This window comes from Prunus mume, linkage group LG6, assembly GCF_029339155.1.
Source record: "Prunus mume cultivar Tortuosa linkage group LG6, ASM2933915v1, whole genome shotgun sequence".
NCBI lineage: Eukaryota > Viridiplantae > Streptophyta > Magnoliopsida > Rosales > Rosaceae > Prunus > Prunus mume.
The window spans coordinates 13,868,671-13,887,490 of record NC_142703.1 but is presented as its reverse complement, the minus strand read 5'-3'; the positions used below and the strand labels follow the sequence as shown (position 1 = coordinate 13,887,490).

General features: G+C 39.3%; 2 protein-coding genes and 2 pseudogenes across 5 annotated transcripts; all 4 read right to left on the bottom strand.

The window, feature by feature from the left end:
• Window positions 1-4,305: 4,305 nt before the first annotated feature.
• On the bottom strand, window positions 4,306-8,228 carry LOC103335051 (serine/threonine-protein kinase ZRK1-like). 3 transcript variants are annotated; one of them, XM_089054334.1, is made up of 3 exons: window positions 8,123-8,228; window positions 7,116-8,018; window positions 4,306-5,452 (listed from the first exon to the last, which is right to left on the bottom strand). In XM_089054334.1, exons 2-3 carry the CDS (start codon window positions 7,130-7,132, stop codon window positions 4,426-4,428), a joined length of 1,044 nt encoding a protein of 347 aa, XP_088910460.1. In that variant the 5' UTR covers window positions 7,133-8,018; window positions 8,123-8,228; the 3' UTR covers window positions 4,306-4,425. The 3 variants fall into 3 exon arrangements, with proteins under 3 accessions (XP_088910460.1, XP_088910461.1, XP_088910462.1); XM_089054335.1 differs by lacking the exon at window positions 8,123-8,228 and having other exon boundaries at window positions 7,116-7,292; window positions 7,422-7,547; XM_089054336.1 differs by lacking the exon at window positions 8,123-8,228 and adding an exon at window positions 6,366-6,727 and having other exon boundaries at window positions 4,306-5,108; window positions 7,116-7,475.
• Window positions 7,611-11,345, bottom strand: LOC103335110 (serine/threonine-protein kinase ZRK1-like; annotated as a pseudogene). The gene is made up of 3 exons (XR_016127849.1): window positions 10,293-11,345; window positions 8,382-8,990; window positions 7,611-8,228 (listed from the first exon to the last, which is right to left on the bottom strand). The product of XR_016127849.1 is annotated as a serine/threonine-protein kinase ZRK1-like (transcript).
• Window positions 11,346-11,537: 192 nt separating this feature from the next.
• On the bottom strand, window positions 11,538-12,369 carry LOC103335049 (uncharacterized). Its single transcript, XM_008238042.3, has one exon. It carries the CDS (start codon window positions 12,254-12,256, stop codon window positions 11,774-11,776), a length of 483 nt encoding a protein of 160 aa, XP_008236264.2. The 5' UTR covers window positions 12,257-12,369; the 3' UTR covers window positions 11,538-11,773.
• Window positions 12,370-12,839: 470 nt separating this feature from the next.
• LOC103335109 (serine/threonine-protein kinase ZRK1 pseudogene) lies at window positions 12,840-14,895 on the bottom strand (annotated as a pseudogene).
• Window positions 14,896-18,820: the final 3,925 nt, after the last annotated feature.

Sequence of the window (18,820 nt, the reverse complement as noted above, 5' to 3'; positions counted from 1 at the left end):
CCTCAATAATTAATTTGGATAATATTTTCGGATAAGATTTACGGGTTCCTACGTGTCAAGACTATTCATAATCGGATAAAATTTCGGGATAAGATTTTTTGGTTCAAATTTCGGATGAATTTCAAAATTCAAATTTCAGATAAATTTTTGGGTTCAAATTTCGGAATGAATTTCAAAATTCAAATTTCGGATGAATTTCAAAAATCAAATTTCAGATAAATTTGGATTCAAATTTCGGATGAATTTCAAAATTCAAATAAGATTTTCATCCAATCAAATCAAGCCACGTGGCATCTTTATCTTGCCAAATTTTTCTATAAAACCATAGGCTCACCTCATACCTCTCACACCACATCTTTCAATATTTTCCTTTTTTAGAGTTTAGAATTCATACTCCATTCATTCTCAATAGAAGAATATAGGAGATGCTTGGAGAGGCAAGAGAGAGAAAGAAAGGAGAGAAAACGTAGAGCCGATGAAATCAATGAGTTCCAGAGGCAAGTCGATGAACAAGTTCTCATAGCAGTGGCAATAGAAGAGGAAGAGAACCAAGGTCGCCACCGTGGTTCACAAGTCGGCCGTCGCCGGAATGTGGACAGACATAGGCATTCTCGGGGTAAGAATCTTTTGGAAGATTATTTTATCCCAACTGCTTTGTACTCTGATGTTGATTTTCGAAGGCGATTTAGAATGCAACCCCATTTGTTCAATAAAGTCATGCATGATATTTGCAATTATGATGCATACTTTGTTCAAAAGTGTGATGCTACTGGGGTTTTGGGCCTTCTTCCGGAGCAAAAGCTTACAGCTGTTATACGAATGTTGGCGTATGGAGTATCTGCTGATCAGGTGGATGAGGTTGCCCGAATGGGGAAGTCCACTACGTTGGAGGCTTTGGTAAGATTTTGTGATGCAGTTGAAAATCTGTACACTAGGGACTACCTGCGTAGACCTACTTCCAGGGACCTCCAACGGCTTCTACAAAAAGCCGAAGCTCGAGAATTTCCAGGAATGATTGGTAGCATCGACTGCATGCATTGGCAATGGAAGAATTGCCAAACTGCCTGGCAAGGTGATTACGGAAATAGAAAAGACACAAAAAGTATCATCCTGGAAGTCGTTGCTGGCTTCGACACATGGGTTTGACATTCATTCTTCAGAGTTTCCGGAGCCCAAAATGACCTCAACGTCCTGGGTCAATCTGCGGTCTTCAACGATGTTTTGAGCGGCCAAGGCCCCAATATTACCTATCAAGTCAACAATACAGTCTACCAGACGGGGTATTATCTAGCTGACGGTATCTACCCAAGGTGGACCACATTTGTCAAATCCATTCCGAATCCTCGATCCCATAAGAAAAAATTATTTGCTACTTATTAAGAAGGATACAAGAAAGATGTCGAAAGGTGTTTTGGCATCCTTCAAGCTCGATGGTTGATTGTTCGAGGTGCGGCCCGTATGTTTGATGAGGAGATCCTCCGAAGCATTATGATGACTTGCATCATCCTCCATAATATGATTGTGGAGGATGAGTACGATTATGATGCTGGAGAGGTGTATGAACCGGATCCAATAAACACGGCATTGACCCGAATTTATGAAAGGCCCATGGGGCCAAATGGAGAACCGTTTGAGCCGGAACCATTGGTGAGGGACGATCGTATGATGACCCGGATGATAGATCGATATACAGAGATGCAATCTTCGTATATTCATGAAAGCCGTCAACTTGACTTGATAGAGCATATATGGACAGTGAAAGGGAATGAAGATGAATGATGAAGCATAGATGCTTTGGTTATGTTTTATTTACTTATGTTTTGGTTGTGTTGTTTACTATTGCTTATGGTTTGGTTGTGTTGTTTTTTTATTTATTATTGTGCCTTGTTTGTAGTTTTTGTTTTAATTTTAATTATGTTTTGTTTGATGTATGGAATATGTTGAATAAAATTGTCTTTTATTGAATGCTTTGTTTATTAAATAAAGAAATCCAATACAAGTCATTAAGAATTACTACTACTAAAATAAAATACATGAAGTACACCAACTTTAATAGAAAACAAGAAAAATAAAAATACATAAAGGGTATGCCAACTAATTTAATGGTTTTGATCATTTAACCAATCCGTGTTGCTAGGCCCATCATCCTGGAAAAGTCTTCTTCTCATAACATACCTTCGTTTTAGTTTCCAATATTGTTTTGTATCAGGGGACATATGGCTTGTATCCATCGCCATAGTTTCCCGATCCGTCTTCTCCATATCTTTTTTGCGCAAATACTCCTTTTCTCGTGCACACTCGGCTTGAATTGCCACCTCCATATCTTGGCGTTTCTGCTCCATTTCAATTCTTATGGCGTTTTGCCTTGCAATTTCCTCCAAAAACTTTGAATTATGATTGCTTCAATTACCCGCTTTCTTTGCCTTCGCAGCCTTTCGGCCAATGGGCCTCGGTTCCTTTTGGATGGGTGAGTCTTCACTCATAGGGGAATCGAGAGGTGAATCCGATGTCGTTGCATCACGGAGAGGCGTCTCGTTTAACACAACGTTGGGACCCGTGGGAATAATTATGAAGCGTTTACAATATTTCACCACCTCCCAACATTCATGATGGGTGAATTTTTTTGCCACCCCCGGTTGCACCGAACCACATCTGTGCTTGAATGAGCTATTTAACAAAAAAATGGAAATGCAATAAATATTTAAAATATATTGGATATGCAAGTAACAAAATAAAAATAATGGAAATGCAATTAACCTTACAAATAAATTGGAAGTGTAAGAAATATGAAGAAACAATTGGAAATGCAATAAATATTAACAACATATTGAAAATGCAAGAAATATTAACAAAATATTGAAAATGCAATAAATATTAACAACATATATATATATATATATTAGGACATTAAACTTAATATAACGAAAATTACAAAATACTTACCTTGTTAGTACGATTTTCCCCACTTCTATACAAGTTCATCGCTTTTGCCAAGGCATCTCTCCATTTTGCCATCTCTTTGTTGAGAAGTTTCCACCTACTCGACAATGCCATTTCCGTACGAGTAGTCCGAATTTTTCAAAATTCGGCATGAATTTTTTTCCACATATGGAAAAATTTCATCTCATTGCCTGTCAAGGGATAATGACAAACTCGGAGCCAAGCCTCACACAAAGAAACATCTTCCATGGTGCTCCACGCCCCTCCGGTTTCAATAGAAGAAGCCATAAAAATAAGAAATAAAATTACAAGGTGAAAGAGATGAAAATGTTGAGTGAAGAGTGAAGAGTGAAGAAAATGTTGAGTGAAGAGTGAAAAAAATGTTGAGTAATTGTCGAAGTAGAATAAAATGTATGAGAATTGGTGTTGAAAGTGAAGGGTATTTATAGGTATTTATAGGAAAAAAAATCAGAATTTTTTAGTATTTTTTAAAAAATTTCGATTTTTTTTCATAATTTTATTGCTGGAAAATCGCCACCGTTGGATGAAGTTGTGGAATCAAATCGGAGGCGGGGCGTGCCACGTGTCTTCCAGCCATTGGGTTGGCGTCGTACTCGCCGCACGCGTCAACGGTAAAAAATTTGAAATCCGCGTCGACGCCAGTCGACGCGTCACCCCAGCGTTTTGGACATGGCGGAACTTGCCTTCGGCCAGGGTTGGTGGGTCCCATACCCTCCCTCCCGGGCCTGGCTCACTGGAACTGGGTCATTGTGACATAATCACAAACACCAACCATGCCAGATTTTTGGGTCAAATGTCTGCTCGTTCTTTTCTGTTCCTCATTTAGGGGAAACATGTGTTTTGGCGCCAATGAGTTTGCTTCCTCAATTGTACTTACTTGCCTTGAAATTGGTTGGGCACAAAAGAAAAAAAAAAGAAAAAAAAGAAGCAAAATGCATTAGCCTCTCACCATCTATGGCTTCGAAAGTACTTAAATTTGGTAACAATTTAGAAATGAGTACATAAAATGTATGTTGGTCTTAGATCCCTATGGCTGATGGGCCTGAGAAACGCAGTATGAAGATATATTCAGCTGCATTAGCAAGTTGCTTTACAATACTCAATAGATTCTATAGTTGCCCTCTTGAGCTCACCAGCATATGTAAAACACAAACACAATAAAAATTCATATGAGAGATTTAGTCTAAGATTTCATATTTGCTACAAATTAACAGAAAAAAGAAAATAATAGTAACAAATTAACAACCAACAAGATGGGCTATTATTTTAATTTGGATGGGCTGGGCCATATAGGCTGGGAAGTTTTAAAAAAAATTGGGTCCGGTTTCAGCCCCATCCACGACATGGACGACATAAAATAAAAACACACTTGAATAGCCTATTTTCGTCTTACAAACTACAAACTGGTAAGCTCTTCTAGATCCACATGCATAGTAAATGTAGTACATAAATTAATTAAGGTAGCTACCTAGGCAAGATAGACTTGTCAATTCTTACAAGCTCTTTGGCCACATCAATCATATCTGGCCTTGCTTCATTTTCGTCTTGGATGCATAACAATGCCAGTGCTAGAAAATCCTGCAGTTGCTGTTGTGCTTGCTCATCTCCCACGACTTCCTCAAGGATTTTAGGGTCCGCAATTGTCTCTATTTGAATCTGTCCAGCAGGAACAGTAAGTTTCGAATCTGCAATAAGGAGTTCAATTTCTGCTCCATGTCGTCTTGATGCAGCTCTTTGTGTCAAGAATACAAGTAAAAGCACACCAAAGGTATAAACATCAGTTCTTTCTGAACTTCGACGGGAGTTTCGGTGAGTAGGGTCCATGTACGCCGATGTCCCTATTGCGAAATTGTCTTGAACATACAATTGGTCAGGTGGAATGGTTATGGAGAATGAAAAGTCGGAGAGTTTGGGAACATAGTCATCGTCCAATAAAATGCAGGTGGATCTCAGATTCCTATGAACGATGGGCCTTGGAAAGGCAGTATGTAGGTATGTAAGTGCACTAGCAAGCTGCTTTGCAATACGCAGTCTAGTTTTCCATGGTAATAATTCATTATCCACTGCTAAACTCCCATCATCGTTGAGACCTCCTTTTCCTGCATTTTCAAACACCAAAGCTGGTGTATCGAACTCTAAGCAGCAGCCTAATAATTTCAAGGAATTCTTATGGGCGCTCATCTGCATTGATATGATAATATCACGAATAGCCCAGTCGACGATATAATGCTTCTTAATGATAACTGTTCGGTCATCTAGAATACCCCTGTAAATGTCGAAGTATGTTCCATCTGTAATAAAGCAAGAGCGATCAAAGTTGTTGGTAACTCTATTGAGCTCAGCAGCAGAGTAACAACGAATAGGATGAGATTTTCCATCACAAGAACAAGAAGCAATTAGATCCTTTAGTAACATGCTTCCATTCTTCAAGAATGATCTCTTTCTTTCCTCCTTTTCCTCCTTTCGCTTTACACATGGAATGATTGAGAACCTGATATATATATAGACACACACAAGAGCGCACACAGCGCACAAAGAAATGAATAAGAAATGGATGAAATGAAAATAAACAATCTATCCCAATTCTCAAGAAAAGACATAGCATTAGCAACTTTGCTTTCATTTTCTTCTTTAGAACTTTACATGAAATCCAAACAGATCAAATCTCAGCTTTCATATATGTCTTACAAACTGAGAAACAATAATAATACTCAGTTTTATGAAACTTTTGTATTAACCTCTCTTCTATTTCAAAAACACGCACACACACTTCCACTCACCCCTCATTATAACCTTCTTTTTTCCTTTTTTCTTATTTCCATGTGTGGAACTTTTGCTCAGCTTATTCTTTTCCTAATTACTATTTCATAATTAATTATCTAAGATTATTGCTAAATGAATCATCATCATATCTCAGGTTGTTCAACTATGGAATTGGTATTCATCTGCTAGAGTCAGACAAAAATATCCCAGAAAAGAAAGGCAAAATCAACCCAAAGGACAATCACATTTCATTCCAGTGCTCAGATATTGGGGTGGTTATGCAGAAGCTGGAAGAGATGAAGATAGAGTATGTGACAGCCAAGGTGGAAGAAGGTGGTGTTATTGTGGACCAGCTCTTCTTTCGTGATCCAGACGGCTACATGGTTGAAATTTTCAATTGTCAAAATCTCCCAGTTCTTCCAATCTCCTCATGCCCTATCAAGCTTATTACCAACACCAACGCAAACCATACATCATCATCATCATCATCATCATCTTTTTATGGTAGGTCTGCCTCTTTAATATATGTTCTTGATCTAGTGCTAGGATGGTATATGATTTTTGGTCTTCGTAATTTGGGTGAAGTTCTACTTTGCTGCATTTTCATGCACCAGGGCTGGGAGAGAACTCTAAGCAGCAACCTAATAATTTCAAAGCATTCTTATGGGTGCTCATCTGCATTGATATGATAATATCAGGAATAGCATAAGACCTAGCTTCATCCTTGTTGATGTATTCCTGTGTGATGTACTTCTTAATGATAATTGTTCGGTCGTCTAGAATACCCCTGAACATTTGGTAGCATGGTGAAACGTCTTCCATAATAATGCAAGAAGGATCGAAGTTGTTGGTAGCCCTCATGAGCTCAGCAGCAGAGTAACAACGAATAGGATTAGATATAACATCACAAGAAGCAATGAGATCCTCTAATAACATGCTTCCATTGTCCAAGAATGATCTCTCACTTTCCTTCTTGCTCAAACGTGAAACCAACGGGAAGAACCTGATACAAACATATATAATGTTGAAATGGATCTGGCCAATGACAGAACACCTCCCAGATAACTTGAATACCCCATTTTCCTTTCATTTTTGCATTTGAATTTCACATGAAAGTTTATGAGATCTAATCTAAGGATTTCGTCCCTTACAAATGAACTGTTAGACTTCAGCCTCATGAAAATTTTGATTTAGCATACAAGATCAAATCTTTGACATCAATTAAAATTTAAGATAATGTTGTTGAAAAGCAGTCACACATTATTTCGATTAGTTGCATAATATGAAGTATCAGAAGCAAGCAAGAATGAAAATAATTATAGGAATATCTCAAATCAGGTCTAAATTAAGAACAGCCATACATAATCATTAAAAAAAAAAGGGGAACTTACAAGACTTTCCATGACATTGTTCGCTTTTTTGCTTTGCAGCACCAAGTCCCCTCAGAATTGGAATCAGATTGCACCAAATAAGCAGTAACTTGTTGATTATTTCTCCGCAGAGTCCAGTGCGGATCTCATGTGCAAGCAGCTATGTATTTCTTTAGTTTCATTTCCTTTTACTGAAACCTTCCATTTGAGAAGGAACAGAGGTTTGAAGTTCAGTCGTATGCGTAGAAAGGTCAACAAAAATTATGTTTATGTATTTTTAATGTCACATGCGCCCTCATATATTGACTTATAGGACGACTTACTAACCAAGTTGGAAAACTGCAAGCCATCTTACCATATCAAGTTGCATCTCAATAAACCACTCATCATTCATATTCTTAAAAAATATCATCACCCTTTTCCCAGTCGTTGTCTCTTCTGTTTGTCCTCCTTCCCGCAACCCTAATCAGCAATTGACTTGGAAAACCAAAAAATGCAACATAAATAATCCATAAATGATGAGCAAAATTTAAAATCTAAATGAACTTACGTTGAAATTGGTTGAGCATACAAAAGGCATACACAAAGCAAAGCGAACTGCAATAGTTCTATTGTGACTCTTTCTACTAAACTCATAGCAAGAAAGCACCTACTAATTACATGCCAAAATACCCTTTCCTCCATGTTTATGATCAAACACAACCAAAAAGAAAGCACTATTCAAAAATACAAGGAACTTGGTCATTGTGACATAATCACAAACACCAACCGTGCCAGATTTTCGAGTCAAATGTCTGCTTGTTCTTCTCTGTTCCTCATTTCGGTTGGAATATTGGGTTTTTGTGTTCTGGCTTCTGGGTTTCTTGGAGGGAAAACATGTGTCTTGGCGCCAATGAGTTTGCTTCCTCAATTGTACTTACTTGCCTTGAAATTGGTTGGGCACAAAAGAAAAAAGCAAAATGCATTAGCCTATCACCATCTATGGCTTCGAAAGCATTTAAATTTTGTCACAATTTAGAAATGAGTACATAAAATATATGTTGGTCTTAAATCCCTATGGCTGATGGGCCTGAGAAACGCAGTATGAAGATATAGTCAGCTGCATTAGCAAGTTGCTTTACAATACTGGAGAATCTGTAGAAAAATTCATATGAGAGATTTAGTCTAAGATTTCATATTTGCTACAAATTAACAGAAAAAAAAAATAATAGTAACAAATTAACAACCAACAACAATCATAATAAAGGGTATACAGAGTTCAACATTAACAGAAGAGAGACTGACAACCTTCCAAATACTAGTCATGTTGTTGAACCCATATCCAACATGTTTGATAACAAATAGAGTGGATTGAAGCTAGCTGGGCAAAATAGACTCGTCGATTCGAACGAGTTCCCTCGCCACATTGCTCATATAAGGCCTTCCTTCAATTTCATCTTGAGTGCATGACAATGCCAGTTCTAGGAAATCATGCAACTGCTGTTCTACTTGCTTATTTCCCCCAGCCTCTTCTAAGATTTTAGGGTCCACAATTGCCTGATGCTGGTAAGCATGTGACTTCATATAATCAATAACTGAACTATACCCTCCTTCCTGCCGTATAATTAGCCACCAAGCTCTTCGTCCCATCAAGAATACAAGTAAAAGCACACCAAAACTATACACATCAGTTTTTTCTGAGATGTGGCCAGACCTCATGGAGAGTGAGAAGTTGGAGAGTTTGGGAACATAGTCGTGGTCCAAGAAAATACAACCAGGTTTTAGATCCCCATGAACTACGGGACTGGGAAGGGCGGTATGGAGATATGTAACTGCACTAGCAAGCTGCTTTGCAATACACAGTCTAATTTTCCATGGTAATAATAAGGATCCATCCCCTCTTAAACTTCCATCACCCTTGATGTGGGAACCAATTAAATCAAAACCCTAGGTCAAATAATTCCTTCCATTTGGGGATTATTTGACCTAATTGGGAATTACTCAACCTAATTGGGAGTTACTCAATTTAATTGGGAGTTACCCAATTAAATTGAGAATTACCTAATTAAGTTGGGAATTGATTTGATTCATACCCCAATTCCCAATTAAATGAGGAGTTACCTAATTAAATTGGGATTTGATCTGATACCTACCACGATTAGGGATTTGATTTACCCAAATAAATCAAATCCCTAATTAATCAAATCAATTCCAAATAGGGGAGGAATAATTCCCTTCCATCTATGGAATTATTCCTCTGAAACCCTAATCTCCGAGACCATTATAAATACTTGGCTACGCACAAAGGTGAAGGTACGTCTAAATTCCTACCAAACTCTGCAGAAATTATTTCTCACAAACCCTAGCCACCACTTTCTTTCTCTCTCTGACACAAGGCTCCGGCCACCACACACGGCTCCGGCCACCCGGTTTTCCTTGAAATACCCTACCTAACTTAGGCATCGGAGGGCCTTTGGCCAACACCCCCCGGGTGTGGTCCTTTACCCCGATCTGTTTTGCAGGGAGAAAGGGAAGTGGAGAAGACGAAGGAATATTAGGCGAATATCCTCGTGAGGAAATTTGTACAAACAAATTGGTGCTTTCGTTGAGAGCACGAGATATATTCAAAGCGTGCTCAAAATCCATCTTTCACACATTTTTTTCAAACAACCATGGTTGATACAAGACGTACGAAGAGTAACGCCACCACGACGGGCCCATCTCATGGTTTCGTGGTGGAAACCTCCATGCAACAGCACGGAATCATGCCTGCCAACGCCCTGCAGCCGTCTTCTAGTGCTTTGCAGCCGCCTTCAATTGCTGGAATTGCGAACAGCCGCCACATGACCGGGACCTCCACAGCCTTGCCGCCAGCGCCGACACGGAGCACAGCAACAGCCACACCACTTAACTACTGGACTTGCTGCACAGCCCCATGGCTACTCTGACATCGTCCCAGTCTTGGAGCAGATCCATTCTCTCCCTCCTCTGCGATCACACTTGACATATGCACATGTGTACGCGTCTAATGGAGCCCTAGCCCACATGCCGTTGGGCCCGATGCATACCACTCTACTTGACCCGAGCAGTCAGGTGGACCTTAACTCGCGGGTTGATCAACTCACACAGAAGGTCGATGATCAAAAACTTCCATCACAGTCTAATTTTCCATGGTAATAATAAGGATCCATCCCCTCTTAAACTTCCATCACCCTTGACCTTGAGAACTCCTTTTGCTGCTTTTTCAAGCACCAGAGCGGGTACAGGGAACTCTAAGCAGCAGCCCAAGAGTTTCAAAACATTCTCATGGTTGCTCATCTGTATTGAAAAGACAATGTCGCGAATTGCTCGAGACAACACCATCCTCATTGCCCCATGAGTCATGGGGCAAGCTCCCAATGGAGTACTTGGCAATGATAATCGACCGGTCATTTAGAAATCCCCTGAACATTGTGTAGTTTGAATCCCTTCATACAATGCAAGAAGGATGGAAGTTGTTGGTTGCCCTGATGAGGTCATCAGCAGAGTAACAATGAACAGAATGAGATGTACCATCACAAGAAGCAATGAGATCCTCTAATAATTTGCTCAGATTATTGTAGGATGATGACTCAATATCAGCATCTCTTCCCTCCTTTCCCAAGCATGTCAACATTGAGAACCAGATAGAATATATCCGTGTAATATAATAAATTAATGAAACTATATATATTTTTTATTGGTTAAAAATGAAAATAAAATGATGAAATTGAAATAATCTCTCCTAAGGGACGCATGTGATGTGAGACTATGCTAATACACTCTGCATACTTCATATGAAATTCCAAGAGATATAATCTGAGCTTTTAGAACTTACAATTAAAATCTACAATCAGGTTTAAAATTGAAGCTACATATTATCCATGAAAACTTGAACTTACAAATGCAAGAGTTTTGATGGCATTGTTTCTGCTTTAGATTGCACGAAGTAAACAGTAATTGATCGATTTCTCCACCCAGTCCACTCCGTTAATTTGATTTTCTTCTGCAGACGGATGGATGGATGGATATGGCTTTCATTTGAGAATGAGTAGAGTTCTGAAGTTTATTGCTATGCTTTGCAAGGTCAACGATACCATCGAATGATCAACTTACAGTGGAGCCGGCCAAATAAGTTCACAGGAAATTACTATTTTCCCCTTTCATTATCAGACAAAAAGAAAACGAAAACAGAGCAAATAAACAGCTTCGGCTGAATAAACAGAGCAAATCCATTCAGACTTCATCTCCTCCACTGCCTTCCTCATTTCCCCAACTGCCTTTCACATCAACCATATCTGCCCTCACTCCTTCCAAATGGATATTACAAATGATAACTGAACATTACAAATTTTCTCTTGGGAACTATGAATTACAGAAGAAGATTAGAGAGTGGGTTGAATATTCAAATATAGAGAGCTTAACATTAACACTTTAACAACGAGAGACCCAAATGAGCGAAGTGTAGCTCACATTCATTTTGTGCTTGTTAAAAGCCTACTAATTACATGCCAAGGTACAAGTTTTCCCTTTTCATGATCAAACAAAACCATGAAGTACAATCACTTAAAAAGTACTATTTCCCATTGACACTACCGAAAATAGTACAAGTCACTTAGGACATTGTGACATAATCACAAACACCTACCATGCAAGAAACAACACACAAAAAACCCTCAAAATCAATCGTCTTCTTCCTCACCAGATTCACCATCACTATCATGGCTCTCTAAAACAATACCATCACCTTGATACCCACCTCCCAAATCACAAACCCTAATCCACACATCCTCAGGAACCGGCACAACCGACAGCCTCGGCTGCCTAAACAGAGCAAAATCCTTGAGCCCCTTCTCCCCCTTCATCTCCTTTAAGTCCACCGGCCTCCTCATCTCCCCAACCGCCTTCACATCAACCGCGCTATCGTCTCCGCCGTCCGAATACCATTCCCGAACAACCGTGACCACGCCAACTACGCGGCGGGCCTTGGCGCCAGAGTGGTAGAAGAAGCATAGGTCACCGAGTTTCATGGACTTGAGGTTCTTCTGGGCTTGCTTGTTTTTGACGCCATCCCACTTGGTTACGCCCCCATTGGCTGCTTGGTCCTCCCACGACCACTCTCCTGGCTCCGTCTTCAGAAGCCAGTAGTGTTTCTCTTCGCCCATCGATGGAAATTTTCTTCTCTGCTTCTTCTTTTTTACTTTTTGGTCAATGTCTGCTTTTCCTTTCTGTTGCAATATTGGGTTTTGTGTCGTGGCTTTTGGCGGGGAAAGTACGTGTTTTAGCGCCAAGAGAGTGTTGCCATCTGTCAACTACCATCAAAGATTTTCACTCATGACTGGTTACCTGATTTGGGCTAATTGCTTGGACCTTTTTTTAATTTTGGGCCATAATACTGTCTAATCCTAGTTAGTAAATTGGCCCATAATGTGAACATATTATATACATATGATATGTACATATTTTTTTTAAATACTTTCATTTCTCATATACTTCAAAAATATGATAACATACACATTCTTTTAAACTAAACTTACTATACACAAACATACATATATTTTTCACGTTTAATACATGTATTTTGTATCAATTTTTGAATAATAAAAATCAAATTCATGTATATTTTCAGATATTATTGAATAATAACACTATATACATTAAAAAATTTACATAAATAATATAAAATGAGCATTTTTATGTTGTCAGCCACACTAAATTTTTTACATAAATAATATAAAATGAGCAATTTTAAGCTAGTGCACAAGCAAGATAAGACTTGTGAATTCGTACGAGTTCTTTGGCTACGTCAATCATATATGGCCTTGCTTCATTTTGGGTTTGGATGCATGACAATGCAAGTGCTAGGAAATCCCGCAATTGTTGTTGTTCTTGCTCAGCTTCCCCTACCTCCTCGAAGATTTTAGGGTCTACAATGTTGTGAATTTGAATCTGGCTATCAGAAACATGAAATTTCAAATTTGCAGTAATTGCAGTTCTTCCCGTCAAGAGTACAAGTAAAAGAACACCAAAGCTATAAACATCAGTTTTTTCTGTAATGTAACCAGTTGCCAGGTAGTTGGGGTCAGCATACCCATTTGTCAATTTCAAGGTATCTTCTTCAACATGGGATTGCTTAGGAGGAATGGTTATGGAGAAAGAAAAGTTGGAGAGTTTTGGAACATAGTCGTCATCCAAAAAAATGCAGCTGGAACTTAGGCCCCTATGAATGATGGGTCTCGAAAAAGCAGTATGGAGATATGTAAGTGCATTAGCAAGCTGCTTTGCAATACGCAGTCTAGTTTTCCATGGTAACAAGGATTGACTTTCGCTATCCCCGGTTAAACTTCCATCATCCCTGAGAACTCCTTTTGCTGCACCTTCATGCACCAGAGCTGGGAGAGAAAACTCTAAGCAGCAACCTAATAATTTCAAAGCATTCTTATGTGTGCTCATCTGCATTGATATGACAATATCACGAATAGCCCAAGACCTAGCTTCATCCTTGTCGGGCCAGTCCCTTGTAATGATGTACTTCTTAACGATAATTGTTTGGTCGTCCAGAATACCCCTGAACATCGTGTAGTATAATGAAGCCTCTTCTACAATGCAACAAGGATCGAAGTTGTTGGTAGCCCTAACGAGCTCAGCAGCAGAGTAATAACGAATAGGAGTAGATTTGCCATCACAAGAAGCAATAAGATCCTTTAGTAAGATGCTTCCATTCTTCAAGAATGATCTCTCTCTTCCACTTTTTCTCACACATTGGAGCAAAAAGAACCTAATAGATATAGACGCACAACACCACACAAACACATAAAGAATGAATTTTAAAAAATGATTAAATGATTCTCAAGAAAACATGAAACAAGCACACTTTGCTTTCATTTTATCATTTTGTTCTTCGGAACTTCCCATGAAATCGAAAGATTTTTTTTTTTTTTTGGGTCGAAAAATCCAAAGACATAAAAAAATCTCTTCAAGTGATAAGCTCTGCAAAGAGATGAAAAACAATAATAATACTTAGTTGTGAGCTTTCTTTTTCATCTTATGTGTAGAAGGAGAAATTATTGTATGGTGTTATATTGTATGATCACGTGTCCGTTCAAGTGTTAAAATATGGGTAGACGACATGGTTCATATTTTCCACTTTTATGGTAATAAGTATACACTCATATTTTAAGATGTGGACAAGTTGTACCACATGCCCATACTTTAGACCACACGTGTGGACAAATTCTTATCCTACCACATCCTGTATATGGTCTCCAATATTCAAGGATTAAGGGCTCGTTGAGGCTCTTTCTCTGTGAAGATCTTACTCATAAGCGCTTTTATAATAAAATCTTGAATTTTCATTTAAAAAATCTCAAGCGCTTCTGGAAAAACACTTGAGAGTGTTTCCTATAGAAGTACATAGCAGGTGATTCTCCAGAAGTGCTTCTATGACCCACTTCTAAACTTTTATGTCAAACGCTGTCAAAAGCGCTTTTAGCCTTTCCAGAAGCACTCCCAAACGTGCCCTAATTTGCTTACAAAAGAATTTTGGGCTTCAACCATTAAAGTTTTGATTTGGTAAAAATCCCTGAGTTGATTAAAATTTTATATAAATGTTAACAAAATGAAATGATATTTTTAATTTGATTAGCTTGCTTGCTTCCTTTTATGCACTATCAAATATCAGCAACCATAAAAGAAATAAATTAAAGGAACATCTCAAATTATATTAAAATCATACCTTACAAGGTGAGCGAAGAAAAAAAAAAGAAAAAAGAGAAAAGAAAACTTACAAGACTTTGGATAACATTGTTCACAATTCAAATGCGTCTCTTTAGCACCTAGGCCCCTTGGAACTCTTAGAAGTACGTTAGAACTGGATTCAGATTGTTCCAAAAGTAAAACAGTGAGTTGTTGATATCTCCTCCCACTACTGTAGATTTCTTCTTGTTTCTTGTTGGAACAACAGTTTAGCTCCTTTTTTCTGTTGAAATGCAGCAGTTTTGCTCTTTACTTTCATTTTGTTTGAGAATTACTGGAGTTTCGAATTGATATGTTTTGCAGGGTCAACGCCATATTATGATAGGTAGGAGGAAGGAATGGCGTGCAGTAGGACCTGAAAAACCAACGTTTTATTTATTATTTTTCAAGGATATAAATTTTTTTAATGAACTGGGGAGGAATTTTCAAGGATATTTGTTTCTTTTGGTTGTCCAGATGTTTAAACATTGGGAAGATGCATGGCACTTTCTAATCCTGACCTAATATATATGAGAAATGCAATTCCAAGTCGCCCAAAGTGATTTGACTCAACACTTGCCTTGTGTGAATTTCCACGTAATTTTTTTTTAAGAAAATCTGAAAACCACCAAAATTAATCCAACTAAAACCAAGTCCACCCATAATCTAATCATGTATCAACCCCAACGTTAATATAATGCAAATTGTCGAAATTTTCTTTTCATAATGGGCCCATTTGATAGGGACATACTCCTCATCGTAGAAAGCCCCACGTTAGATAGAATCCGAGTTTTACCTATTTGAGAGAAGGCAGGTCCAGTCTAGCATGTGCAACCCTTAGGGTCGAAAAAGTCCGTAATTGGGTAGGACTTGAGTTAAGGCCAATTTTACAGGCCTACCCTCTATTACGCAGATTGTCGCATACGGTTCAAGGAGCATGGATGGTGGTCGGAGATTTTAATGAGATTCTGTTCTCAGCACATAAAAGAGGGGGACGAGAACGACCACAGAGCCAGGATGAATAATTTTAAGATGGCTTTGGAAGATTGTCAGCTTAGCTCCACTAGATTTACTGGGTATCCGTTTACGTGGGCACGAAGTTATCCAGATGGTAGCATGGTGGAAGAACGTTTGGATAGATGTGTAGCAAATGGAGTCTTTTTCGATCGTTACTCACGAGTCACATCTGACGACCAACCATTTAGTGGCAGTGGGTTCCGATCACTATCCGATCCTAGTGGAGGCTTGTGTTGAAGATCCAGATTTTGACAAGGTGATTGAAGAGGCTTGGAAGGTTACTGACGGAGTGGAAGGTGTTCGGAACAGTTTATTGCTGTGCGCAAAAGAACTCAAAACTTGGAACCACGTTCATTTTGGCAACGTTCGCAATCAATTGAAATATGCTTATAAGGAGTTAGCAGCCCTTCAAGGAAGACTGACGACTGATCAATCTGTGTTAAAGGCCAAAGTTGAGAAAACCATTTCAGAGCTTTTAGAAAAATAAGAAACTATGTGGAGACAACGATCCAGAGTAGCGTGGCTCAAGGAGGGAGACAAAAATACTCGTTTTTTCCATGGAAGGGCAAGTTCCCGATCCAAACGCAATAAAGCGGATGGAATATTCGATGAAAATCAGGTTTGGCAGAATGACGAGCAAAGGATAGGGGACCTGTTCTGTGATTATTTCAAGACATTATTTTCTTCCTCCGGTAGCCGGTAAATGGAGCGGATTCTAAATGAGGTAAGGCCTGTAATAACAAATGCTATGAACGATCGGTTGTTGCAACCTTTTACGCGGGAAGAGTTGGAGCATACTTTATTTCAGATGTTCCCCATGAAAGCTCCTGGGCATGACGGTATGCCAGCTTTGTTTTTCCAAAAGTATTGGCATATAGTTGGCGATAAGGTGGCTAACAAGTGTTTGCATATTCTAAATGGGGAAGGAAGTGTTCAGGAGTTTAACCATACTCTTATAGCTCTCATTCCGAAGGTCAAGATGCCAACCACTGTTTCAGAATTCCGACCGATCACTGTGTACGACTATCTACAAGATGATAGCGAAAACAATTGCAAATTGGTTGAAGTTTGTTCTTCATCACGTTATTACTGAAAATCAAAGCGCCTTTGTGCCGAACCGAATGATTCTGGATAATGTGATGGCTGCCTTCGAAATCATGCATACGATTAAGGGAGTGAAGAAGGGGCGCGATGTCAAAATGGCTCTCAAATTGGATATGGCCAAAGCATATGACAGAGTGGAGTGGGTCTTTTTGCGTGAATTGATACTCAAACTGGGTTTTTCAACCATATGGGTTGCAAAAATTATGGATTGCATCTCCACTCCAACTTTTTCTGTGCTTTGGAAGGGCACTCCTCTTGGGCATATTATGCCACAACGTGGGTTACGGCAATGATGTCCTTTATCTCCATATTTGTTTCTTATGTGCACTGAGGGGTTCTCGAGTCTATTGCGTGGTGCAGAAAGGAGGGATGATTTGATTGGTGTGCAGGTGGCAAGGGGGGCGCCTTTTGTAACTCATCTTTTGTTTGCAGATGATAGTATACTATTTACGAAGGCCACGAAGGATGCTTGTATGGCTTTGGAAACATTATTCAAAATTTACGAAGAGGTCTCAGGGCAACAAATCAACTACTCTAAGTCTGCGTTCTCTTTAAGTCCGAATGCCATAAGAGCAGATTTTGATATAATTACAGGTGTTTTGCACATTCATGTTGTGCAGTGTCATGAGAAATATTTAGGTCTGCCAACAATCGCAGGATATGGAAGGAAACAACTCTTCCATCATCTAAAAGACAAACTTTGGAAGTATATAAATGGGTGGAAGGAAAAGCTCTTATCTAGAGCGGGGAAAGAGGTTTTAATTAAAGCCGTGTTGCAGGCAATCCCCACCTATTCGATGAGTTGTTTTCGGATTCCAAAAGGATTGTGTAAGGAGCTGAATGGAATCATGGCTCGTTTTTGGTGGGCAAAGGCGAAGGACAAGAGGGGTATTCATTGGGTGAAGTGGGAGATGTTATGTAAGAGTAAGTTTGCAGGAGGGTTGGGGTTTCGTGACCTTGCGGATTTCAATCAGGCTCTGCTTGCAAAGCAATGTTGGCGCATTCTCCGGACTCCAGAGTTGCTGGTAGCAAAGATTTTTAGAGCCAGATACCATCCATCAGTACCATTCTTAGAAGCCGGAGTAGGAACCAATCCATCTTTCATTTGGAGGTCTTTGCATTGGGGGAAGGAGTTGCTCAACAAGGGATTGCGTTGGAGAGTTGGCAATGGAGAGTCCATCCAGGTTTGTACTGACAAATGGGTTCCAGTCCCTTCTTTGTTCAGAATTATGTCTCCCCCACAGCTGCCTCTCTCAACACTGGTTTGTGATTTATTCACTTCCTCAGGCCAATGGAATGTGCTGTTACTTAAGGATATTTTTTGGGACGAAGAGGTGGAAGCAATATTGCAAATTCCATTGGTTTCCATGGCAAGTCACGATTGTTTACTTTGGCATTATGAAAGAAATGGCATGTATTCAGTAAAAAGTGGATATCGGTTGGCACGTTTGGAGAAGGGTAATATGTGTGGAGAATCATCGGCTGGTGTTGATTTAAGTTCACGGTTCTGGAAAAAAATTTGGGCTCTTATAATCCCAAATAAGATTAAGTTCTTTATATGGAGGTCTGTTTGGGATTTTTTGCCTTGCAGTCAGACACTATGTAATCGGAAAATAGCTTCTACACCTATTTGCCCCAACTGTCATCGCAAATCTGAAAGTGTTCTACATGCTGTATGGTTGTGTGAGGCTGCGAAGGAGGTGTGGGACAACTTAGCTTGGGGGAGCGTTTGTGAGGTGTGGAGAGTCAATTCTTTTAGAGACCTATGGTATGCAGTACAGATTTCCTCAGGTGGGGAAGGACAAGGGCTGTTTGCATATTTGTGCTGGGGGCTTTGGAATAGGCGGAACAACTTCATTTTTGAAGGGAAATCA